This window comes from Salmo trutta, chromosome 23, assembly GCF_901001165.1.
Source record: "Salmo trutta chromosome 23, fSalTru1.1, whole genome shotgun sequence".
Lineage (NCBI taxonomy): Eukaryota > Metazoa > Chordata > Actinopteri > Salmoniformes > Salmonidae > Salmo > Salmo trutta.
In genome coordinates, this window is record NC_042979.1 from 18594876 (window position 1) to 18622189 (window position 27314).

A 27314-nucleotide genomic window follows, 5' to 3' on the forward strand; every position below is an offset into this window, starting at 1 on the left:
AAGAAGCAGTGAAACCGCTTCGAAGTCTAGATTATAACTTGAGGGACCTAGAGTAACTACTAATCATTTTGAGAAACCTTTTGTATTTGTTTCCAGAGTTTTCTGAACACTGTATTGGACTACCATGCCAATTGCTCTATTCATGTTGATACCAGTTCAACAAGGACTGGTACATGTTGAAGTGGCCAGTTTAAAGAATAATAATAATGACAAACAGGGAATATAAAACAAGAAGACTGGAATATATGTTGAAGTAAGGAGTTTTATTAGAAGGCAGACTTCAAAGTATTGCATTTGAAAGAAATCAATTTACTCGTGAACTACACAATGTCAACCTCAACTAAAACTGGCGGTGGAAGGAAAAAACATATTTGGAATGGAGATTTGTTTATTCTTTATGCAACATCAAAAGTAGCATCTTGTGTTTCTCTTGTATATATTATTGATGCTTGAGTCAGAAGGCGCATATACATTTTAATCATTATCTTTTCAAATATAAAGCAGTCACAGAGTTCCACCCCCATTAAAACCACCCCCATACTCCTGTCCCATTTTGCCAGGTTCCAGCTTAATGGAACTCAATCTCTCAGACATCGACAAATGTGAAAAGTCACTTCCCACTGGGGACAAGCATCAATTTAACGTCTATTCCACATTGGTTCAATGTAATTTCATTGGCACTGTGGCACTGCCTGTGGCACTGCCACAGGCCTCCGTTCTGGAGTAGGTAGCTCACATGGACCAATAGCAAAGCTGGAAGCAACAAGGCAGGAATTAGCAGGAGCCCAGCTATTGATGACACATCTCCCATAGTGCAGGTGGGTCTTCCCTGTTCTGATTGTCAGTGCTCTACGAACATGGCTTTAAAGGTTGCTCCCAGAGACTTAAGACTGTCCTCCAACCTTCACTCTTACATTTTGAAAGATTTTTTTTCTTTTATTATTTCTAAAGTGCTGGCATTATGTTCAAAGAGAAACAAACAAACTTAGTGCAGTTATTTTCCGAGTCTGTCTATAGGTTCACATGCACATCCATTACAGTAGTCAGTCTTACGATACCTCAAGCCTTACTGTAGTTATTACAATTTCTGTAAACTGGGTGGGTTTATGCAAACGTTCAATAGGAGGTTTTGTATCGGTAGACAAAATGCACTCAAATATGGTCGTCTTCTTTGTCCTAGGCTCAGAGCCGACCATAGCAAAGAGCCTGATATACCTTTGAAATGAATTGCATGGTGTGTCTGTATCATAGACTTCAGTTACGTAGGCCTAATTTAATGGGCGTCTCAATGTTTCAGCATGCATTCTATTACAGTCATTGAATAAAGACCTGTTGTTATTTCGTCACTGATCCTAAGAAGAAACACACAGGGATTTCCTGATGGATTTCGTCATATCGGCAATCCATATGAAAGGACCTGTAGTTAGTGTAGAACCTCTCCTTCCAGGACCGCCACACTAGAGGAATGAGCACTGTATAAGTGGGTACTGTAGGAATTGGGTAACCAAATGGCACACAAAGCAGTTGGTACGGGGAACACTTAACAGCTCAGTGTAGGCTACTGCGTGCAGACCTTCCATAGCGCGTTGTCAAATTGGTGGACCTCAGCACCCACTCGCTACAATCCCACAATCTTTCCTGCTCATTGTGTTCATACAGTTTTGTTGGGCAAGTTGAACTAAAATGCAGTTTCAGATTAGGCCTCTATTTGAAGAAATAGCAAAGTGCTACACTAAGTAAACATTGTAAACTAGAACATTATATTATGTTACATACATATGGGACAGCATTCTTTTCAGCCACCACAAACAGAGCTCACTCTCTTTAGGTTAGCCACAACATTCTCTGAGTATCACTCAGTTTTCTAGCGCAGCATCATTTCATTTCTAACTTCGACCTCACAAAAAGTGGGGTTAAGTTATTTTTTGTTGTGTGGCTTGGAAAGATTTAGGTACAACAGATGCAGTAAGGCAGGCAGGAAGTGAATCAGATATAAACAGGTTGAAGCATTAAACAAAGACAATGTATAAAAACAAGGGTTCCTATGGGTAAAGTTTGTACTACTGTAGCCTACTCCACGGCTCATTCGAAGCCTTTCCAGTCTGTAGTCATTCATGGTGATAACTGTTGAGTGTGTGATATATATTTCAGATTGATCAAGTCTACATGTTATTCAGGTGGTTTTGAAATAACAAAGTGACACCAATAACTAAATATTCTGCTACTCAGGCAGTATAGATCACTACTGACAAGAAGTGGAGTAAACTTGGTTGTTATTTGATCAAGTAGCATGAATCTAACAAAGGTTTCTAATCTACTGTGTATGTGATAATATGCCACTATTCTAGCCTGTCAGAATCGCTAGACCTATCGCATGCCCATGCAAAACGTCACAGTATAGTGTTTCTCGTGTTGACACACATATTGTCCAGAATATGGAGCGATTTCAGTGTCAACAGAAATTGTGTGTGAATTCCATAGTTTTGTATTTGTATTAGGATATTTAATTTAAATGTAATATTTTTGAATGTGTAATGTACAAATTGAATTATTGAATTCATAAATTGAACTTGTATTTCAAGATTTGAAACTGAATTGAATGAATATTGCATTCCGTTTTAAATTCTATTTCAATTGAATTGAATATTTAAATTCAATATTTATACATTCAGTTTCAATATGGTAGATATTGCATTAATTGTATGTGTATCAATTTGACAAAGTAGCATTTCAAGGGTATCAAAGTTTCATACATTCAAATGATCAGATGCATTCAGATTTAGTTTTCAAATTCCGTTGTTTTATTTTATTTTACCTTTATTTAACAAGGCTCTCAGTTAAGAACAAATTCTTATTTTCAATGATGACCGAGGAACAGTGGGTTAACTGCCTTGTTCAGGGGCAGAAGTTCTCTAAATTCAGATTCAAAACCAGAGACAACATGCTGGTACTTTCCCAGCCAGGAAAGGTAGAGGAGAACAGATAGAATCAAACACTATCTGTGGTAAACGGAAGCTTCTAGAGCCAATGTGAATTGAATTGATTTTCTTTCTATGAATTTGGCTCTAGCATTTGAATAATTTTTGGTTATAAGCTATTATGACTCGGTTCTTGAAAGCTAAGATTGTCTGGAACATGGACGTGCCTTCTGTTCACCTCTAAAATGATCACAGGCCGCGCAGGTCACGTAAGGGAGTGTCACAAAAAACACAATTTGGCCCGCATAAGAATATAGTTGAATAGCCCCGGTCATAGCCTTCCACTCTCTATTTAATATTGCTCTTGTGAGTGAAAGGGTTCGAACCAGATCTCCTGCATGTCACAAGACTGTGTTAGCCCATTTAGCTAAAGCCTAGAAATTTGAATAGATTTTGATTTGATTCTAGGTATAAATTCAAGAATTTCATGTAAAGGATGACTCGCTGCTTGCTTAAAGGAAAACTCTACCCAAAATATTTAGGATTTTTTTTATTAGTCCACTGTTCATACAATCCCAAAATGTTTTGCATGTCAGCAGTCAGGTTTACAAGATATAGGATTTTCAAAAAGCAAAGTGTCACTTGCCACGTCTTTTGCGTCATATGATGCATTTGGCATCATCACGATGATGTGGCAATTGACACTTTACTTCTTGAAAGTCCAATATCTTGAAAACTTAACAGCTGACATGCAAAATATTTTGGGACTGTATTAATGAAAAAAATACTAAAATATTGTTTTTAGGTGGATTTTTCCTTTAACGTTACTGCTTCCCAATGATTCAGCTCATACTGAAACTCGAACTCAGCTTACTCATGAAAAGAGCGTGTTTGGTGGTTCATGCTCATTTGATGAGCCACCTTGCCTGAGACCTAAAGATTTGTTAGTTTGACATGTCTGAGTTTGTGTTAGACGTGTTAGTTTCAAGTCTCTGGCAAGGATAGTCATTACAAGAGTAACATGTGATTGACTGGGTTGACTGTGTTAGCCTGCTGAGTAAAGCCTAGACATTGGTTCTGTGACTTAGAAGGGTCTCTTCAAGGAGGAAGTCAAAGGGGGGTGAAGTGTAAGACAGGTGGTTTGGTGACCACGCTCGCATAATGAGTAACTTGTCTGAGACCTGAAAAGTTGCATTGTCTGGTGCATAGGAGCCCTGGGTTAGAACCCCATCAAACAAACAAACACGTCTTCAGGTCTCAGGCAAGGTCTCATCACATGTATGGATCACCAAACCAACTCTGCTGCACTCTCATTAAATGGGGTGGACAGATCCTTCTGCTTCTGTTTGCCACAGAATGTGTTGTGCAGTAGGCCTGATTTCGAAACCAGTTAGCTATATTGGTGCCGTGATCTCTGAGTATGAGGTCAAAGGGGGGTGAAATGTAACGGAGGTGGTTCGATAAACCACGCTCTTTTGATGAGTAACCTTGCTGAACACATTAAGACTTGTGTTAGCTTCCTGAACTCATCCCTTTGAGCTTTAGCTTAGAGGGCTAACACAGTCTTGTGACATGCAAGAGGCCTGGTTCTAACCCAGTCAGTCACAAGAACAATAAGAAATAGGGAGTGGAAAGGCTATCCTTAGAAGGGCTATGACAGGGCTATTCTACTATATTCTTATGGGGACCAAATAGCATTTATTTGTGACACTCCCTTCTAACGTGTCCTGTGCACCTGTGATCATCATAGACGGGAACAGAAGGCATGCCCATGTTCCAGAGAGTCTTAGCTTCCAGGAATGGGGTTATAGTAGCTTATAGCCAAAACGGCTGAGACAAATTCATAGGAAGAAAATTGGCTTTAGAAACCGCCAGAAGCTTTGGTTTACCACAGAGAGCATCTGTTCTCCTCTACCTCTCCTGGCTGGCAAAGTACAAGGATGTTGTCTGTAGTTTTGAATCTACATTTAGAGAACTTAATTTGAAAACTAAATCTGAATTCATCTGAGAAATTGAATATATGAAACTTTGATGAACTTAAAATTATAGTTTGTAAACTTGATAAACAGACAATGAATGCAATATCTACCATATTGAAACTGAATGAATTGAAATATAATTTTAAAACTGAATGCAATATTCATTCAATTCAGTTTCAAATCATGAAATACAAGTTCAATTTATACATTTGTGCATTACAAATTAAAAAATATTAAATTCAAATGTAATATCCTAATACGAATAAAAAATTATGGAATTCAAATACTATTTCTGTTGACACTGAAATCGCTCCATACCAGAGTCTTAATATTTGTATTATTTGCTTACAGGAGCACACAGTAAAGGGGTAATTTTCTAAGAAAAAGAAAGTCCCCTCCCACATTCTAACCTCACCTGCCAATGTATTCTGTGAAAACAAAGCCTATTTAACGCCAGCACTTATTTTACCTTAGCATTCAGAACTGTACATAAAAAACAATACCTGGCTCTCCATTCTGTCATCATGACTCTAATAAAGCTAGTTTAATTATTTGTCGAAGTCCCAAAACAAACAGATGATTAAGCACAATACACTCTTCCCCTGCAGTCTCGATTAAGGCACTGATCCCCGCCCCTTCTTCAGAACAGGAAACGCATCAACACTTCCCATCACAGGGAAACCCCTACCTGATGACAGTATTGCACTGGAAAGCCATTTCACTTCCCCTTAGAGCCAGTAGTGGTTGCACATGCAAATCGACCAAAGGAGAAAGCAGTTATTACCTATATTACAGGCTTGGTATTCAGACCGTCTATCCTATTAATGAGTTGCAACAAGCAGGTTTAATTATGGATTAGATAAAGAACAAGGAACATAATTGGTTTCTTGTTGGGGATGTAGATAGAATAAGTGAACAACCTATCAATAGGCCAACAAACATGGCAAGTTTGACTGTATATTTGGGTATTCACCGACATCGGCAAACATCTTCACAATCCTTCTTTATTGAAATCACACAGCAGCTCCAGTGCCCTTAAGACGGAAAGTCAGTCACCTTTCTTTCAAATAATTGTTAATGTTATTCCATTCTCCGGCCCACTTTATATGAGCAGATACAACAGTGTACAAGCTGCTAGAAAATAACTGTATCTTGTGGCACCAAGATTCTGTACTTGAATGTACAGTACTGTTCCTATGCTCTACCAGGGCTAGAAACCAGCTGAAGCAGTGCTACAGTTTACATTCACCCACAGTCTCAAACAACCATTCACTCATCCCCCTTCCCTGCAGGTCACATCTCTCCAAAAATACTCTTGTAAACGTATTTGTTTTCTCATTTCCTAGCTAGTGCAATTATAAATCTGGGCTCCTTATTACAGAAACAGGACCATGCTAAAGCTTACCCAAAAGAACCATACGACAGGACATTATATATATTAAACACAACACAACTGGCCTAATCTTGAAAATGGCACATATAATAAAGCATTGGAAAGAGGAAATGTGATCTTGTTTGTTCTCTCTTGTTTCTTTGTTATGTTATCCCAAGCATGCCAGCGTTTTGAAAGTTGGCCCAGTGTAAGCTGTAGTCGAATGACATTGGGGACAAAAATAGATTTGTTTCTGAAACCAGATTAATCTTGTTTTTTAGTAAATATAGAATAGATGTTTCCAGAACAATAATATCTAACAAACATGATGTGCTTTCCCATCATGCAATTATAAAACAACAAAAAAAGGCTTTCCATTCAAATTACTGTTTTGGGAGTTGATTAAACCTCATGTTTTTAACCAGGTGTTAGATTAAAGTACACATTCATAAACTATAACATACATACAGTGTGGGTGTCTGATAGGCCTATCAATATGTTACCCCAAGCAACCCTTCCATTTAGACTCCTTACTTGTGGCAAAAATTAACAGCTAGAACAGACTAAATATATAAAAAGAAAAAGTGCGACAAAACTAGTAAATGCCGCTGTGCAACATTTTGTCTCTCATCTCCCTAACTGTCGTCGTCAGCATGATCAACCGTCCAAGTCCACTAACCTCAAACCTTCCAAGATGAGGGGGCAAATGTCAGTTACTTCTTTAGAACAGTAATATCTCAGCAGCTCCATAAGTTTACCATCAATCCCTCTCTATAACCTCTTCAAAGAAGCCAGCAGAAATGTCTCATATTAGTTTCATTCAATAATTTACAACAATTAAAATTGTCGGAGGATGAAAGGAAGCTGTAGGCTGGGTGCTGTAGTCTTAGTGCCAATCCTTTCTTCTCAGCATGCCTCCACCCCAGGCCAAGGCCAAACCCAGGTTACACAAATCTGGGCCAAACGTAGGCCAAACGTAGGCCAAACGCATGACTCCGAAGAGAAACACGTATACTAGTCTCTCCTCCTCGGAGTATTAATGATATATCTTCAGGCAACTGCTGATTGTTTTCTGTATGCAGATTCATAAATGGCTCTGTTTTTTTGTTGTTGTTGATTCTCTGTATTCATTTTGCATGGAAGCTTTGTGTTAGTGCATGTTTGTGTCTCTGGCATTGTGATACTGTTTGTTTTTTTGTAAATGTATGCTAAATGATGCAAACACTGTTAAGCTGGTTGGTCAGTGTCTCAGATGCATCTGTACTGTATCAGATGTTAAAATCACAAGGTGTGTGGGAACAGTGTGTGTATATACGTGAGTCTATCCGCCAAAAGACACAGGCAATGCATTGACTGGCTAATAGAAGAAATCATCTTGTATAAGGATGATCCATAGACAAAAAAGCCCTTCATATTTCCAGATCACTTGTTCAATCAGTTGGAAAACCACAACCCTTAAGCAACAGGATGAGAGGTTAAAAGTTTCTCCTCTCTGTCACAAAATCACATGCTTGGTTTTTCCCCACATGCAATTGTTCAACTGATTTGTTGCTCTGTATGTTGAGATGAGATCATATGATTTCTTCCAAGAATTTGTGTTTCACTTAAAGAAGGAATATGGTCATTTGTATTGAATACACTGATCCATGTTGTTCCTGTAGAGAACTGTACGTTCAGTCTCTCACACAGCCAGTGCAGTGTAAGCTGCTTCAACGTTACTGAGGTTATTTTCAGACCCCATTCTGCTTTCCTTTGAAAAGCGCAATACAGGTTAAATAATAACGTATTAATTATTATTATATCTGTAACCCAAGTATGCCTAGTAGTTTAGGTCTACTGTGTACCCTAGGATTACTGTGTTTATGTTTGTTCATTTATTTAAGAGGATCACAATGGAGATATGTTTTCAAACTTTTTTGTGTCAAACTTGATGATTTTAAATGCATGTTTTAAATGATCAAATACATCTATCTATCTATTCCAAGAAAGAGGGCTATCATTTTACAGTCTTATCTGATCCATCCCATAGATGTACAGTAAACTGTTGTGTAGCAAGTTCTACTACTATGCAGGAATGACAACAGCGTTACTTTGTTCAGTTTTCTACAATGGGGTCTTGAAGATGAACCAGAACACAAAAAATGATCTGGAGAAATAGTAAAGTAATGTTTTCCATGTTTAAATGAGAGATTTCTTATATTCGCTAAGTCATTCTGCTTGTTCCCCAGCAATGCCTGTGTCAATTCAGCATAAAAATCTTGTACTTCTTGTACTCTCTGCCCTGCTAAAGAATACACTGCAGTGTGTGTGTTTTTGTGTGTGTGTTTGTTCATTGCACAGTACTGTAAGTTCTGCAAGCGTGGCTTCTCGTGCTGAGAGGTTCCCTTTGGAGAGCATGGAGGAGGACAAGAGATGGAGGAGAAAAGAAATAGCAAGCGATAGACAAAGTGTGGCGGTGGATGGATCGGAGACAGTAGTCAGGGGATGTTCACTGCCCGTTCACTATCAGGCCCTCTCAAAACTCCTCCCCTTCCTGTCCCGGGGCCATGACACCCCGCTCTCCGGCCTCGCCTCCCGGCATCATCGTTCCCTCCACACCATCCAATCCCATCTCCTCCTCCTCCTCCTCCTGCTGTTCATCCCCCTCTGCCTGGGAACCAACGATCTCCGCGTCCACGTCCTCCCCTACAGCCACCCCCGATCCCGGGCTGCCCATGTCCAACAGGGCGTGAGTCCTGAGCGGGTCCTTGAGTTCCGGGTACAGCCTCTGGTCCAAGGAAAGGCTAGAGGGGTTCAGGGATTTGAAGTCGGTTTCGAAGGGGAGCACCACACCGGGTCCGGCGGCTCCCAGGGCCAGGCCCAGGCCAACGCCAGCGGCCACCCCTACACCGGCCCGGTAGACCTCCATGCCGTCGGGTAGCATGGACTTGATCTTGGGCAGCCAGCGTTTGCGGACGCGCCGCGCGTTGGTGCACATGTCGGCAGCAATCACGTTCATCTCACTCTCCTTGAAGTTGGGCGCAAAGTTCTGACAGTAGACTAGAGAGAGAGAGAGAGAGAAAGAGAGAGAGAGAGAGAGAGAGAGAGAGAAAGAGAGACAGGGAGAGAGAGAGAGACAGGGAGAGAGAGAGAGAGAGCGAGAGAGAGAGAGGGACAGGGAGAGAGAGCGAGAGAGAGAGAGAGAGACAGGGAGACAGGGAGAGAGAGAGAGAGAGAGAGAGAGAGGGAGAGAAAGAGAGAGAGAGAGAGAGAGAGAGAGAGAGGGAGAGAAAGAGAGAGAGAGAGAGAGAGAGAGAAAGAGACAGGGACAGGGAGATAGAGAGAAAGAGAGAGAGAGAGAGAGAGAGAGAGGGGGAGTTGGAAGACATTCAGCTTTGAAAATCAGTAGACGTTTTGCCTGTGGCTCAGTCTACAGTACCAGTCAAAAGTTTGGACACACCTACTCATTCAAGGGTTTTTCTTTATGTTTTATATTTTCTACATTGTAGAATAGTAGTGGACATCAAAACTATGAAATAACACATATGGAATCATGTAGTAACCAAAAAAAGTTTTAAACAAATCAAAATATATGCTATATTTTAGATTCTTCAAAGTAACCACCCTTTGCCTTGATGACAGCTTTGCACACTCTTGGCATTCTCTCAGCCAGCTTCATGAGGAATGCTTTTCCAAAAGTCTTGAAGGAGTTCCCACATATGCTGAGCACTTGTTAGCTGTTTTTCCTTCACTCTGCAGTCCAACTCATTCCAAACCATCTCAATTGGGTTGAGGTCGGGTGATTGTTGATGCCAGGTCATCTGATGCAGCACTCCATCACTCTCCTTGGTCAAATAGCCCTTACACAGCCTGGAGGTGTGTTTTGGGTCATTGTCCTGTTGAAAAACTAATGATAGTCCCACTAAGCGCAAACCAGGTGGGATGGCGTATTGCTGCAGAATGCTGTGGTAGCCATGCTGTTTAAGTGTGCCTTGAATTCTAAATAAATCACAGACAGTGTCACCAGCAAAGAACCCCACACCATCACACCTCCTCCTCCATGCTTCACAATGGGAACCACACATGCGGAGATTATCCGTTCACTTACTCTGCATCTCACAAAGACACGGCGGTTGGAACTAAAAATGTCACATTTGGACTCATCAGACCGAAAGACAGATTGCCACCGGTCTAATGTCCATTGCTCGTGTTTCTTGGCCCAAGCAAGTCTCATCTTCTCATTGGTGTCCTTTAGTAGTGGTTTCTTTGCAGCAATTCGCCCATGAAGGCTTGATTCACACAGTCTCCTCTGAACAGTTGATGTTGAGATGTGTCTCAAGTCAATTTCTGAGGTGCAGTTAACTCTAATGAACTTAACCTCTGCAGCAGAGGTAACTCTAGGTCTTCCTTTCCTGTGGTGGACCTTATGAAAGCCAGTTTCATCATAGCGCTTGATGGTTTTTGCGACTGCACTTGAAGAAACTTTCAAAGTTCTTGAAATGTCCTAAACGCATTAAGAAGGAACAAAATTCCACAAATTAACTTTTAACAAGGCACACCTGTTAATTTAATTGCATTCCAGGTGACTACCTCATGAAGCTGGTTGAGAGAATGCCAACAGTGTGCAAAGATGTCATCAAGGCAAAGGGTGGCTACTTTGAATAATCTCAAATAGAAAATATATTTTGATTTGTTTAACCTTTTTTTGGTGACTACATGATTCCATGTGTTATTTCATAGTTTTTATGTCTTCACTATTATTCTACAATGTAGAAAACAGTTACAAAAAAAACTTCAATGAGCAGTTGTGCCCAAACTTTTGACTGGAACTGTATTTGCATAGTTGACTGTTGTTTTATTATAATAAAACAAATATTACACTTAAACAAGTGATGTTAAAATGTACTTGAACTTCCATAAATTCATACCTCTTCAGTCATAATCTCATAAACCATCTACAATAGTTTGACTCTTAAACAAGAATCATTCAACAGAGGCTGCCACCCCCATGAACCATTATCCTCCATTCTAAACAAACAGATATTTCACAATGTAAGATCAAAGTTTGACCAGCGCCAGACTCACGTTTGACAGCATTGAGCACACGGCTGTCCAGAGGTTTCCTACTGGGGTCACTGGTAGAGGAACGGATGCCAGTTCCACAGCTGTTAGCCAGGGTGTTCCTGCAGACACACAGAGCCAACACCAGAGGGCAGCGGTAACACCAAACCCATAGGATTACATGTCTCAACACGACTGACTGTGCTGCACTCCAAAGCATAGATTTATGCTGACTTGAGAATATACATTCATACATATATATTACACTTTGAAAGCAAGAAATATAAATGTAAGTTGGATATGTGGATGGATTTTGAGTATGAATATGACCCCACATGAAACAGATCATTATAAAAACTATACTGATAAGGTTAACATCATCTGAATCTGAGTCACACCTAAAACATGTAAATAATGTCATTATTAATCAATACCTTTAGACTAGCTTTGACTTACCTGTCGAAGAACGTGGCGAGCAGGCGACGCAGTAGGACTTTGTGTTTGATGCCAGCACACAGGTGACAGTTCATCAGCTGGCCCCGTGTCATGAACACAGATGTACCTTGGGTGGTATGATAGAGAGCTCCCTGAGTGAAATAGGTTTCCCTATCACTAATTCATTACCCTGTGTTTCTATCACTACTCCATTACCCTGTGTTTCTATCACTACTCCATTACCCTGTGTTTCCATCGCTACTCCATTACCCTGTGTTTCTATCACTTCTCCACTACCATGTTTCTATCACTACTCCATTACCCTGTGTTTCTATCACTACTCCATTACCCTGTGTTTCTATCACTACTCCATTACTCTGTGTTTCTATCACTACTCCATTACCCTGTGTTTCCATCGCTACTCCATTACCCTGTGTTTCTATCACTACTCCATTACCCTGTGTTTCTATCACTACTCCATTACCCTGTGCTTCTATCACTACTCCATTACCCTGTGTTTCTATCACTACTCCATTACCCTGTGTTTCTATCGCTACTTTAAACATTTATGCTGTAAAAGTACTCTATCACCCTGACAGTGCTATTTCACTCCATCACTTATTTTGTATCCCTTTATTCCCATCACTTATGTGACAACTCTTATGAATAAGATTTCCAAAGTATTTATAGCAAATGGCAAATCAACTTGAACTTGAACATTTCATACAGCATTTGATCTAATCTCTACCTGACTAGGCATCCCCCTTTCCATTCCTTTTCCCTCAACCCTTTTACCAAAGACCAACAGAGACGTTGCACATTTAACCACTATTCATCAATCTCCCTCTCCCCTCTTGCAGCCTACCTCCCACCAGCTCCAGTTTCTCCCCCGGGTCTCCCTCGGTGTAGAGCTTGGGGTGGCAGCGGTATCCGATCTGGCTGATGAGGCTGGCGGGCAGGGCCACCAGGTCCCTACGGACCAGCACACAGGAGCGGTTCTCCAGAGACAGGGGCATGGCTGCCATCTCTGGCTTGTCCTGGACTGGAGAGGGACAGGTGAGGAGAGGGGGAGGGTTAACTCTGTAGTGTAGGAATTCATAGGGAAGAGTTATGGATAGAACTATAAACCCTTTCTATAGAGAGGGAGGCGTTTGCCCTATGTGAAATAAAGAGAGACAGAATGACAAAGAGAGTGAGAGTCACACACATACACACACTACTATCTCGTCAAGAGGGTGTTTAATCAATTCTAAGTTCCAGATAAGCAATGTGCTGTATCATCATCTTGAGGGACACAGGAGAGAGAGTTACTGATTTCAGACTGGATTCTCTCCCAAAAACGTCCCATTAACCTCAAGATACTGTACATACAAACACTTACACCAGACACGTCCACACACACCAGATGTGCTCTCTCACACACACACCTGTTTCTTCTTCTATCCTTGTGGGGACCAAACAATTGAGTCCAGTTCAAAATCATATTTTCCCTAACCCCTAACCCTAACCTTAACCCCAACCCTAATTCTAACCTTAACCCTATTTGTAACTTGAACCCTAAACCTAAGCCTAAAATAGCAATTTTCCTTGTGGGGGACAGCAAAATGTCCCCACTTGTCTGAATTGTACTTCTGGTCCCCACAAGGATAGTAAAAACACGCACACGCGCACACACACACACACACACACACACACACACACACACCACTCTCAAATATCCCACAATGTCACCCTGGGGTGCTCTGACTGATTGCAGATAGAATGCTGAAACTCTAGACTTTGACAAACCTGTCCAATAGCAATGCCTTGAACAGCGAAAAATATGAAGCACTGCAGGGTAGGGACAGTGAAGTGTGTGTGCATTAGAGTTGTGATAAAGGAGCTGTTGTTGGTCACGATGTACAGTAAAATGTATAACTTCATACAGCGTTCCCAAATGCCTATATAAAATCCCATGTACTATAAGCAGTGGCGACCTGTCATTCAGTGCCTGTTTTGAGCCCCACATTTTTAGCAACAACATTTTTCCATTAATACGTGTCACATATCAGTTTGCAAACAATGTAAAAAAAAAAAAAAACATTTCATTGAGTTAATAAACCCTCCATACAAACATGGTCTTTTTTATGCTTTCTTGAGTAAGGCAGCTCCAAAGTGCAGGGGTTTCAGCCTAGCTCAGTGATTTCTGTGGTGGTGGGGCAGCCAGCGGAAAATACGGAGCGTAGGGGTTGGTAATGTTCTCTAGTTGCGCCGTGATTGGCTCAGTGTTCTGTCACTCAAGGTGACACTGCGTCACTGCCAAATCTAAGGGTAGAGCTCGAAAATTAAAGTCCCTTGGGTGCTGCCATAGAGTTACATTATAAGTGCCCATCCAAGTAGGCTCAAGATCATTGGCCACAGATAAAATCACGTTATATCTACAGTAGCTTTGTTCGGACTGATCATGTCAACATCATACTTTCAAATTCTTAGCTAGCAGTCATCATCATGAATCAAGTTAAATCTACTGGCAAATCCTTTTTAATCCTTGTCATATGAAGAAAAATAATGGAGAGAAATTCTAGATAAAACAATGCTCTTCGGCCATTGGGCATAAACATTACACAACCAGTTCTAAACCGCAAATTCAACTATAAGTGGTTTGGAAGGAATCAGTGGCTAACTGTAAGCATCGCAAAGCAATCACTGGCCTGCAATTCAGTGGAGTGGGTGTGTGGTCCCAATTCTGGGTTTAAGGGTCTCTTTTCCAAGCTTAAAATGATAAACATTCAACATTAGCCATACTGTCAATCCAGCATGATTTCTGCCTCTCTCAAAACAACTGTTTACTCAGAACTGGGAAATCAGACTTAAGTGAGTTCAAGACAACTGGGAACTCGGGGAAAAAACGAGCACCGACTGGGGAAATAAGTTTTGAACGGTCATCCAACTCGGAATTGTAAGTCGGGAACTCAGGCCTCTTTCTAGAGCTACGACCTGAAGATCACTGACGTCATCATGATTCTACCTTGTTTACCCCCCCCCCCCCAGAGTTCCCAGTTGTCTTGAAAGCACCATAAATTCAGAGAATGCCAAACTTTGATGACAAAGTTTGATGACAAAATTAGTCCACGAAGGACCGCCACGCCATCTTCCTGTTCCAAGTGAGCACAGCACCACAAGGTAAGTCAAAAAATGTATTGTATGCTGCTGCATAAATGATGTAATATGCCAGGGAGATATGTATACTGTAGATAAGAAAGTAATACCAAGTGTATGTTGTGTAGTAAGCTGTCAGTAGTCCATGTGCCTCACCCTAATAATTTGGTCTATTTTCCTCTCTTAATTTTGCCTACTGTTCTGACTTGGTGGTGCACATGTAGCCTATAACCTGTTTTAGAGAAATGCAATCATTGAATACTGTAAGAGCTTGCATTGTCTGCTTATATGCCCCCTTTATTTATTCTACGGTTCTGATTTGGTGTAAAGGGAGAACACTGTAAGAACGGCCCATGTTCTGAATTCTGTCGCTGTACATTTCAAAAGTGCTGAACAAATAGTTATATTGACTACGTTCGTCCTAACTCGCTCATTAATGTCTGAATCGAAATTACAGATTGCCTCTTATCTGCTTGTTGTCCCCTTATGCCATAGTTTGTACACCTCGATTGTCAGTAGAAACCACATTTATTTAAGCAAGTCAGCCATATCATCTATGTTTTTTTTAAAGGCAGTAAATGTGGCTGAACTGTTTCGCTGCCAAACAAGGCTCAGCTGATAGCCAGGTGAAACAGTGGTAAGGTGTTGGGACTGCTGTTGGAACAGCTTTATGTAGGCCCTAACAGTTTGTGGGCACCGTTTGTCACCGTTATAGTGCAATTAATCTATTGTTTAGTGTTGTGTAGTGGCTTTGCTGGCATGCATCCCCCAACATTGTTTTGGGTTTTCCCCACCAAGATTTACATGCTAAAATCACCACTGACTATAAGCATGACATGATGCAATGCTAATGTTTAGTAGGCCTAAATGATGTATATCATTCATGACATGCTATGAGATAGATGCATTATATGAAATCCATTTTATGAAGCCAACGTGACATTATTTATGACACATCCATTCATGATTTTGTAAGAACAATGTATAGGACAGCCTACAAAACTGGCACGCTTGGCTATCAAATGTGTTACCTGATACAAGAATACTAACCTGATGCATTCTCCAGCTCACATGCAACATTTAGTAATACATTTCTTAAATACTGCCCGCTAAAACCATTTTTCTACATGGCTGTTTTTGTCTGTATAATATGCAACATATTCTTTGATTCTTACATTTCAAAATGAAAGGAATATTGCTTCATTTGACTCATGAAGTGAGATATTGCAAGGGAACCTTTGCTTTGACATCAAAGGATATTCTCATGCTAAGCGGTTATCAGAGAATTGGGCAGCACTTTATGTGAGTCCTGGAAAGTATTTTCTTGAGAACTACAATTGTTAGCATGTAGTTCTAAGGTAAATACCAGGTAAAAGATATATAGTAACAGAAAACTGCATTATCAAGCAACAGTTGATACTTACTTCCGTATGGGTTGGCTGAGCGCCCATAGATCTGACTGTAGGCCTCTTCCGTGATCCCGTCGTACGGCTCTTCCTCAAACTCCTCATCCTCGTTCTGGTAGGAGGTGGGGCTGTCTGTGGTGGGCAGGCTGGAGGCCCCAGGACTGGACCTCTCTCCCCCGGCCACTGGGTAGGGCTGCATCCCTGGGAAGATGGTGGTCCCCACCGACCCTGTGTAAAACAATGAGCTCCCCCTGGAGAGCCGTCCCCCCAGCTCAGATGAAGAGGACCCTCTCTTATGATGACTCAGGCTGGGCAACCCCAGTGGGGTCGGATCGCATCCCTCCAGTTTGATCTTCCGTGTGGGCAGCACCAGGGAGGGGGACCAGCCCTGCGGCCCCAGGATGGAGGTCCCTGCCCCAGCCAGGGTGTTGTTGCTGGGACTCTGGGGCTCTGAGCCTGGTTGCTGCTCCTCCATAGCGGCCGTTTGGGAGTCGCAGTGGGGCGAGTTGGCCTTGAACATCAGGTCCATGCCCCGCTCCACAATATGCTGGATCTGAAGATACCCGGCGGTGTACATCACCACCAGCTGCTCGCTGGCTGCCATGGTCAGCTTGCCCGTGTAGCAGAAGGATAATATAAGCTGGAAGCAGGCGGGAGTCACCGATGAGGGCAGCTCGAACTGGCTCTTGGATGAGCCGCTGAACAGGTCTCGGAAGTAGAGACTGCTGGCGGCTAGTACAGCCCGGTGGGCCTTAAAGGGCTGGCCTTTAACCAGGATGGAGACATCACAATACTGGCCCAGCAGGCGCTGCTCGTTGAGGGAGACCAGCACGGTGCTGCCGAAGCTGGGGATCTCCACGTGGAGCAGCTGGGACATGGTGGTGGAGGAAGAGGGGCTTTAAAGAGTCACCACAGACAAGATCAGTGAGAGGTACATCTGTAGAAGGAAAGGGATGGATTAGACAAATTGGGAAAGTTGAGAAGAAAGGAGGATACAGTTCAGTGTGTGAGAGACCGAGAGCAAAAAGAGAGGTGAGACAGACAAGTGAAAGTGATGTGTGAAAGAGAGGCTAGAGTGGGCTAGGGTGAGAGAAAGAAAGAGTGAAGTGTGAGAGAGATCAGAAAAAGAAAGGTGAGAGAAGAGTGTGTGAACAAAGAGAGAGAGAGAAAAGAGGGTGGGAAATAGACAGAAAGAGAAAAAGGCAGAGGAAGCTATTTAAACACATGAACATCGATTCATTTGAATGAGGGCATTGTAAAATGCCAATTTTGGTTAAGATGGCTTGATTTCACAGAACTATAAAAAGCTGAAATTCTTAAAATAATACAAAAACAAATCACATTTTCTGTGAAGTATGAAATAATTAAATGATGTCATCACTTTGGCAGACCTCACTGAAAACATAGAAACTGCAGAAATATGGTATAAAAACATGAATGAATAAATAATGTTCCGTTAATATGTAAAGTAAGAATTCAAAGTAGTAGAATTCAGTGATAAAAGGAAGTCAATATAACCAGTGTAATGATATAATTGACACATATTATTCACACTCGTAGGTATGATCCCTTCACTTTGACTGTATAAACTAAAATGTAGCCAGCAAGGAAACACATGCATAATTCCTGGAAACACATAACTTCGTAGACACAAATAAATATAACATTGATAGCTCCCTTTACAATAACAACCAGTTACAGGAAGACAAGCTCCCTGGATGTATTTACATATGCTCCTTCATTCCATGAACCTTATCTTTGTGTTTTGCTTCCCCACTCACTTGCCAGTTTCATTATTGAGCAATGCTACAGAAAGGTTTCCAGGAATACAAACTGAAAAGTGTCATCCCTCTCTCCCACCTCCACAGACACACACACATCCCTCTCTTCTCTTCTCCTCTTTCTCGCACACACATGGATGGACACACACACACACACACACACACACACACACACACACACACACACACACACACACACACACACACACACACACACACACACACACACACCATCCATCGCAGACAGCTCTGACCTGTATAACCCAATCCTCAGGAAAGGAGAGTGGACACACCATGAAGCTTTCACCGCCAGCACCAGAAAAGAAAGCAGGAGGAGGAGAGAGAAAAAAGCACTCTGTTGCTCTCTCTTATTCTCAAAGCCTCACTCTCTGACTCTATCTTGCTCTCTGTCTCACTTAGAGCTCGGAGCTTTTCTCCCTCCCTCTGTTTTCATTCTCTCTCTCTCAAAGCTTTTCTCCGTCCCTCCGTTTTCTCTCCCTGTCAAAGCTTTTCTCCCTCGCTCTTTTCTCTCTCACTCTCCTTTTACTCTCCCTCACCCTCTCCCAGGGCTGAATTCAACAAGTGCTGCTGCAGCTGGAGAGAGCGCATCAATGATGAAAGGAGTGGGAGGCTCTCTGTGTGCAATCAATGCAGCATCTATACGTATGTCACAGGGAGAGGGAGGGATGGAGCGAGAAAAAAAACAGGGTAGAGTTACAGACAAACAGAGACGGAGACTGGGTGGAGGGGGGAGTTGAGACATAGGGAACGTAGCAAAGAAAGGCAATTGCGTTGTAGCAACTTCAGCTCCTACCTGAACCTAAGCAATGGCCAAAAAATAGAAAACGTCATAAAAATTGCAAGTTAATAAAATGAGAGTTGAATGAGAAAAAAAGGAAGGAGAGAAAAGGAGTTAATTATACTGTCTGAAATGTGCAGTTGAAAGTAGCCATGTCATTCACCCTGAAATTTCCAGTTTGATGCAAGAACATATTGAGAATGTGACTCATACTTAAACAGCTCATACCATTACCACTACTGATTCTGAATGATGGAAAAGATTAAACTTACTAGCGTTTGTGCAAGTATCACATTGGGAGTGTCTGTTAAAACGCTGTGACTGTCTCTTGGGGGATTTTAAACATGAGTGAGTGAGTTCTCCAAGTGAGATGTCACTGAGTTCACTGTTAGCTTGTTCAGGTAGACAGCTCCCTCTGTTGTCTGGTTGCATTTTTGGACAGGCACTGAGCAGGTCTCCCGGACTGCTGTTTGTCAGTGGATTAGAGCGGGAAAAAGGACCCCAGACTTCATTGAGTTTGACAGAGGAAAGCCCAGGAAAACATTAGACAGCAGCTTACTGAACAGAGAGTGTCTCTGCTAAGGACTGTGAAGGAAGCTGTGAACATAAAACAACCATGACACAGATTGACACACGTAAGAGAGAGAGAGACTGAGAGAGGGAGAGATGAAAGGGAACAACTGAGTGAGAGGGATAGAGAGAGAGAAAGAGGGAGAGTGTAGTGTGTGGGCAACATAAAGTGTGTGTGTGTGTGCCAATCCTTTTTTCCCTCTTAACATTTGGCATATTATGAAAACTTTTAGATTCACTGGTAATTTACTCACTGCTTAGCAATGTAAACAACACCAGCTAGAATACACACTGTAGGCGCAATGACGGCACAAATACATGAAATTACAGATAATCGGAAATTAGATAAAAGTATCTTGTTATTCTTGTCATGTGGTATTTCCGCTCTCTCCCTCCCTCCCTCCCTCCCTCCCTCCCTCCCTCCCTCCCTCCCTCCCTCCCTCCCTCCCTCCCTCCCTCCCTCCCTCCAGCCAGACAACAACCCAGCCTGCCAAATGTAATGCAAATAGAGATATCCAAACTGGGCAAACTTCTCACTTCACATCCCCACAGGGAAAGACATCACCCCCTTTCTCTTCCCCCCTTCCTCTCTTCATATCACGGCACTTTCCCTCTGAGCTGCTGTCTTTCTGCCAATTAATGCACACAGGGCTGCAATGCAGTGAGTCCCACGCGCGCCACAGCACAGAGAGAAGTGAAGCATGCTGGGTATAGAGTCTACAGACATGCATGTACGTGCCAGCCTGGGCAGAGAGGGGGAGGGGGATCCAGAAATATGTTGAGTCAGGCAGACGGGAGGACACAGCACTGCGCACAGCACACCAGCTCTGAAACAGCCCACTACATTTAGACTTTGTACATCTCTGATAACAAATATAAAGAAATTAACTCCATCAACCGGCTGTCTATGTCCGGCCAATCTTAGTTAACCCAGAACTAAAATCTCATGTAATTTAGTCCGTTTTATGTTTACGTGGTCTGTCCACGAGAGATTAATGTTTGGCTGTCGTGTGCTCTGTGTGTGTCTGTTTGTGTCTGTGAAGTTGAGAGAGGGAGCGGGATAGAGAGAAATATAGATATATATATTTTAATATATTTGAGAGCGAGAGAGCGAGAGAGAAACAAATAGAGTACTTGTGTCAGAGTGAGTGTGTGTTTGTGTGTGTGTGAGCAAGTGTGTGTGTGTCCACGCCCGCACACTGCTGTACGTCAAAGCCTCATTGACAGCTCCCTCTCTTTTTTTTTTTTTACTAGGTGTGTTTTTATAATCATGTCTTTATGTGTCACTGTGAGTTATGAGTGTGTAGGTGTAGTTTATGGAACGGGAGATTTGAATGCTGTTACTGCTCCTACCAACTGTGTTGGAATGTGTTAATCAGGGCTGCACTCTGGTTGCTGCTGCTGATTATTTGTAATAGCAGGCTGGAGCATCTGAATATGCAATGCAGGCTTATAGACCAGGTGGTATAGGTCAACCCTACTTCCTACTCTCCACACACACAACACTGAAATTATACAAGTTTAGAGAATATACACAAAGTGACAATATAACACAAAACATGTTTAAAAGCACAGAAGCACTTTTCAATGTTTGTAATGGGAGCTATTGTTTAAACCTGTGATGATTCTATGTCCCTTTGATGAGTCCTTTCAAAGTCTATACAATATTAAACTGAGGCAATATATGCTAAAAGCTTTCCAGTGCAAAGTCTATAGCCACTGCTATAACGGTGAGGCTATACAATCTCAATAAGAACAATCCATCTATAAATATTCAGATACTGCAGTTGTTCTCATGTCAAAGTGTAACAGACAACAGATTCCATCCACGTTGTTGAGACGGCCGACTCCCTGGCAACAGTTCCACCAATCGGGACGGACTGACGGAGCGTCTGCCACGGCTCTCGTTGATGCATTGAGAGAAGAGAGAGATTGAGGAGGGAGAGAAACAGAAAAAGACAGACACAGACAGAGACAGAGACAGAGACAGAGACAGAGAGAGAGAGAGAGAGAGAGAGAGAGAGAGAGAGAGAGAGAGAGAGAGAGAGAGAGAGAGAGAGAGAGAGAGGTGTCTGAGTGCTTATAGCTGCTTATAACACAACATCAGACTTTGCTTGACTTCTCCCCTGGGATAAGTTGTCTATACAAAGTCAACGTCAGATCATTTTTGTTTGTCGTTGGAATCGGCTTATGAATCACCGGCTTATGTAATATGGATATAGTGATTTATTTGTTGGTGATATGATATTGTCTATATATTTTTTCTGACATTGGATGGAAACAGCCAAGTTCCAAGTTTTTCAGCTGTCTCCAAGCTCTCGTGGTCATCACAACGGGTACATATATAACACAACGTACAGTGTAAAAGTATAGTGCATAATACAACGCATCATCCACATATTTCGTACCTAGTCTGGTGCATATGCTTATTGCAGTAACTAACTACCTTCAATTCCCTCAACCTGAACACTAACATTTCAACCACCCTCCACTTGAGTCCCTCTACACAGGTTTCTGACAGCGTAATCCTGTAGTGGTACCTGTCTCTATCCCTCAGTAGCAGAGATGAGGGGGTAGACTCAGAAGAGGGACTGCCAGTGAGTTCTAGGCAGGCAGACTGGTGTTAGACTAATGGACTCCAAGTGGGCGTAGGAGGTAAACAAACAAACAGTCACAGCAGCTGCGTCAGTCCCACTGACAATGACAGCAGGACATCAGGGCTTTTAGAAATACAGCATGAGAAAGAGGGGGGAGAGAGAGAGAGAGAGAGAGAGAGAGAGTGAGAGAGAGCGAGAGAGGCACAGTGAGGAATGAGAATGATAGAGATACAAACTGTAGTAGGCTATACGCATATCGAAATTGGAAAGTGAGCGAGAGAGTGAGAAAAATGTATTGTATAATAAACACATACAAATTACAATTGGCTACACTTAAACTATTTTAACACCATCCTTAGCTCTGGCATCTTCCCCTATATTTGGAACCAAGGACTGATCACCCCAATCCATAAAAATGGAGACAAATTTGACCCCAATAACTACTGTGGGATCTGCTTCAACAGCAACCTCAAGTAAATCATCTGCATTATCATTAACAGCAGACTCCTATATTTCCTCAGTGAAAACAACATCCTGAGCAAAAGACAAATTGTCTTTTTACCAAATTACCGTATGACAGACCACGTATTCACCCTGTACACCATACCTGACAAACAAACAAACAAAACCCAAAATTATTCTCATGCTTTGTTGATTTCAAAAAAGCTTTTGACTCAATTTGGCATGAGGGACTGCTAAATAAATTGATGGAACGTGGAGTTGGGGGCAAAACATACGACATTATACAATCCATGTACACAAACAACAAGTGTTTCTGTTAAAATTGGTAAAAAAACACACATATTTCATTCCTCAGGGGTGAGACAGGGATGCAGCTTGAGCCCCACCCTCTTCAACATATATATCAATGAATTGGCGAGGGCACTAGAACAGTCTGGTGCTTCTGTCCCCAACCAAGAATGGTATACAGCAGCACCTAGCTCTTCTGCACAGATTCTGTCAGACTGGGCCCTGACAGTGAATCTTATTAAGACAAAAAAATGGTGTTCCAAAAAAAGATCCAGTTGCCAGGACCACAAATACAAATTCCATCTAGATACCGTTGCCCTAGAGCACACAAAAAACGATACCTACCTCTGCCTAAACATCAGCACCACAGGTCATTTTCACAAAGCTGTGAACGATCTGAGTGACAAGGTCAGAAGGGTCAACATCTCATTTAGGTTCTGGCTAAAAATACTTGAATCAGTTATAGAACCCATTGCCCTCTACGGTTCTGAGGTCTGGGGTCCACTCACCAACTAAGAATTCACAAAATGGAACAAACACCAAATTGAGACTCTGCATGCAGAATTCTGCAAAAACACCCACCATGTACAACATTAAACACCAAATAATGTAAGCAGAGCAGAAATAGGACAATACCCACAAATTATCAAAATGCAGAAAAGAGCTGTTACATGCTACAACCTCCTAAAAGGAAGCGATTCCCAAACCTTCAATAAAAAAGCCATCACCTACAGAGAGATTAACCCACAGAAAAGTCGGCTCAGCAATCTGGTCCTGGAGCTCTGTTGACAAACACAAACAGGACAGCAACACAATTAGACCCAACCAAATCCTGAGAAAACAGAAAAATTATTACTTGACACATAGGAAAGAAATAACCAAAAAACAAAGCAAACTGGAATACTATTTGGCCCTTAACAGAGAGTAACCAGTGGCAGAATACCTGACCACTCTGACTGACCCAAATTAAAGGAAAGCTTTGACTATGTGCAGACTCAGTGAGCATAACCTTACTATTGAATGAGGCCACCGTAGGCAGACCTGGCTCTCGAGAGAAGACAGGCTGTGTGCCCACTGCCCACAAAATGAGGTGGAAACTGAGCTGCATCTCCTAACCTCCTGCCAAATGTATGAGCATATTAGAGACACACAGACCCACAAACAATTTGAAAACCAATCCAGTTCTGATAAACTCCCATATCTATTAGGTGAAATACAACAGTGTGCCATCACAGCCGCAAGATGTGTGACCTGTTGCCACAAGGGCAACCAGTGAAGCACAAACACCATTGTAAATACAAACTATATTTATCTGTCTATTTATTTTCCCTTTTGTACTTCAACTATTTGCACATTTTTACAACACTGTACATAGCCAGTAATATAACATTTGAAATGTCTCTATTCTTTTGAAACTTTTACTGTTGTGTATGATGTTCACAGTTCATTTCTGATTAATTAATTAATTTAACTTTTGTTAATTATCTATTCCACTTGCTTTGGCAATGTAAACATGTTCCCATGCCAATAAATCCCTTTGAATAAAGCCCTTTTAGCGAGTGAGAGCGAGAGCGAGAGAAAAGGCATTAGAGTGTGGGCTATGCCACTGCTTATAACTAACTATAAGTTAAGTATAACTATAAGAAATCTGAGACGTGTCAAATAAATTATATCCTGCTATGCATTTTGTTTGCTAACTTACTAGCTAAGTGGCTAGATGTCAAGATCAAGCTTCTTGGTTACAGCACAGACATTAAATCCCATTCCGGTAATACTGTATACCTCGGTATGAAATGGTATGACGGTATGAAAATCTGGATACCTCCCAACCCTAGTGTGTGTGCGTGTGTGCATGTGTGTGTCGTGTGTGTGCATGTGTGTGTTGTGTGTGTGCATGTGTGTGTTGTGTAGAGTCACTGTGATGTAAGTGTGCACTTAATACTTGCGTGTGTGTTAGAGAAAGATGCAAGTCAGCATTTCACGGTACCGTTTACACCCTGTATTCTGTGTATGTGACCAATAAACTACCATCTAGAAGGCGGAGACAGTAGAGATGCATCAAATCTGGGACCGAGAGACTGAAAAACAGCTTCTATCTCCAGGCCATCAGACTGTTAAATAATCGCCACTAGCCGTCCTCCTGTACCCTGCCCTGAACTTAGTCACTGTTACTAGCTGGCTACCACTGGTACTCTACCCTGCACCTTAGAGACTGCTGTCCTATGTACATAGTAATTGAACATTGGTCACTTTAATAATGTTTACATACTGTTTTATTCACTTTATATGTATGTACTGTATTCTAGTCATGGCTCATCCTATATAACTACTGCTATACACACCTTTTCTATTAACATACTATCTATACACACCATTATATACTTATTCACTGGCCAGTTTATTAGGTACACCCATCTATACTAAACAAAAATATAAACGCAACACGTAAAGTGTAAGTCCCATGTTTCATGAACTTAAATAAAAGATCCCAGAAATTTTCCAGATGCACAAAATGCTTATTTCTCTCAGATTTTGTGCACACATTTGTTTACATCCCTGTTCGTGAGCATTTCTCCTTTGCTAAGATAATCCATCCACCTGACAGGTGTGGCATATCAAGAAGATGATCAAATAGCATGATCATTACACAGGTGCACCTTGTGCTGGGGACAAAAAAAAGGCCCCTCTAAAATATGCAGTTGTGTCATACAACAAAATGCCACAGATGTCTCAAGTTTTGAGGGAGGGCGCAATTGGCATGCTGACTGCAGAAATGTCCCCCAAAGCTGTTGCCAGAGAATTTAATGTTAATTTCTCTACCATAAGCCGCCTCCAATGTCGTTTTAAAGAATTTGGCAGTACGTTCAAATAATTTCTGCACAAACTGTCAGAAACCGTCTCAGGGAAGCTCATCTGTGTGCTTGTCATCCTCACCAGGGTCTTGACCTGACCGCAGTTCGGCGTCGTAACAAACTTCAGTGGGCAAATGCTCACCTTCGATGGCCACTGGCACACTGGAGAAGTGTGCTCTTCATGGATGAATCCCGGTTTCAACTGTACCGGGCAGATAGCAGGCGTTGTGTGGGCGAGCAGGTTTGCTGATGTCAACGTTGTGAACAGAGTGCCCCATGGTGGCGGTGGAGTTATGGTATGAGCAGGCATAAGCTATGGACAACAAACACAATTGTATTTTATCGATGGCAATTTGAATGCACAGAGATACTGTGACGAGATCTGCCTGTTAGCTTGCACGATTCTTGCCATTCTCCTTCCACCTCTCTCATCAAGAAGCAGTTTTCACGCACAGGACTGCCACTGACTGATGTTTTTTGTTTGTTGGAAAATGTTTGGTAAATCCCAGGAGGCCGGCCGTTCCTGAGATACTGGAACCGGCGTGCCTAGCAGTGACAATCATACCATGCTCAAAATAGCTTAGGTCACTTGTTTTTCCCATTCTAACGTTCAATCAAACAGTATCTGAATGTCTTGATGCCTGTCTGCCTGATTTATATAGCAAGCCATGGCGACCTGACTCACTGTCTGTTGTAGTGATCAATTTTCATAAATGGGGTGGTGTACCTAATAAAATAACCACTGAGTGTATATATATATTTACATTCTGGACACTGACATTGCTTGTTCTGATTATTTCTAAATATATTCATTTAATTTCTTAATGCGATAACATCAGCAAAATATGTGCAAACGACCAATAAAAATGAATGGAATTAGTCAATCTTAATAACAGCTACAGTAAGATGACAGTCACATAGAGTATATGTCATAGACCTTGTGCGAATCCGGTGTAACAATCAACACAACAGATATGTACATGACTCCATGACCAAATACATAGGGCATTCATTGAGACCTTCAAAGGAAGTATCTGTATAATAAGATCCATATTCATACATCATCAAAGATGGCTTATGTATTCTTAGAGTTCAATTCAATCCGTATCGCGGAATATCCGTGTTCTAGCTTGATTTAAATTTAAAGGCAAAGTTCCCGCGTTCGAGGAGACTGCATTCATGGTAAACGCTGCATACAGTATGTCGGCTCAATTGTAAATGACCATTAAAATGTAATGCAGAACTTCTGCGATATGGATTGTATCCAGCCCTTAGTGATCATAAAACTGCAGTAACAATACGATGTAGCAACAGTATCCCCTAACAGCAATCTAGCCAGGGACACAAAGTTTGCTGTAAGCATTGGACCAATCACAGCAATCAAAGGAGTAGTGCTGTAACATGGCTCCCTTCACTGCTTGCTCTCCTGGCTCGTCCTCTAGACATATTCCATGCAAATGTGTCATTATCATTTACATGTATACTGCCAATGGTGTGACCTTGTGATTCAGGACAGCAGGGTCATCAACAGACTCGGGCAGGCAGAATGTCACTGTCTCATACAGGGATGTAGTTTACGCTCAGTCTGAGGTAATGGGAGGTATGTGCGTATGCATGTGTGTGTGTGTGTGCGTGAGTGTGTGTATGTGTGAGAGAGGTGGTGAGAAAGTGTAGCAT

General features: G+C 41.8%; 1 protein-coding gene across 4 annotated transcripts in view; it reads right to left on the reverse strand.

Moving 5' to 3' along the window:
* Positions 1-244: 244 nt before the first annotated feature.
* The window catches only part of LOC115159534 (nucleus accumbens-associated protein 2), a 41642-nt gene continuing 14572 nt past the window's right edge, over positions 245-27314 (reverse strand). Inside the window, exons 3-8 of one of the 4 annotated variants that reach the window (XM_029709345.1) lie at positions 23518-23567; positions 16307-17225; positions 12610-12786; positions 11766-11871; positions 11334-11431; positions 245-9308 (exon numbers count right to left, since the gene is read on the reverse strand). In XM_029709345.1, the coding sequence (XP_029565205.1) occupies positions 8785-9308; positions 11334-11431; positions 11766-11871; positions 12610-12786; positions 16307-17165 (1764 nt within the window). In that variant the 5' untranslated portion in view covers positions 17166-17225; positions 23518-23567 and the 3' untranslated portion in view covers positions 245-8784. Of the gene's footprint in view, positions 9309-11333; positions 11432-11765; positions 11872-12609; positions 12787-16306; positions 17226-18323; positions 19827-23517; positions 23568-27314 lie in introns of those variants that run through there. The other 3 variants (XM_029709347.1, XM_029709346.1, XM_029709344.1) reach the window with 3 other exon arrangements.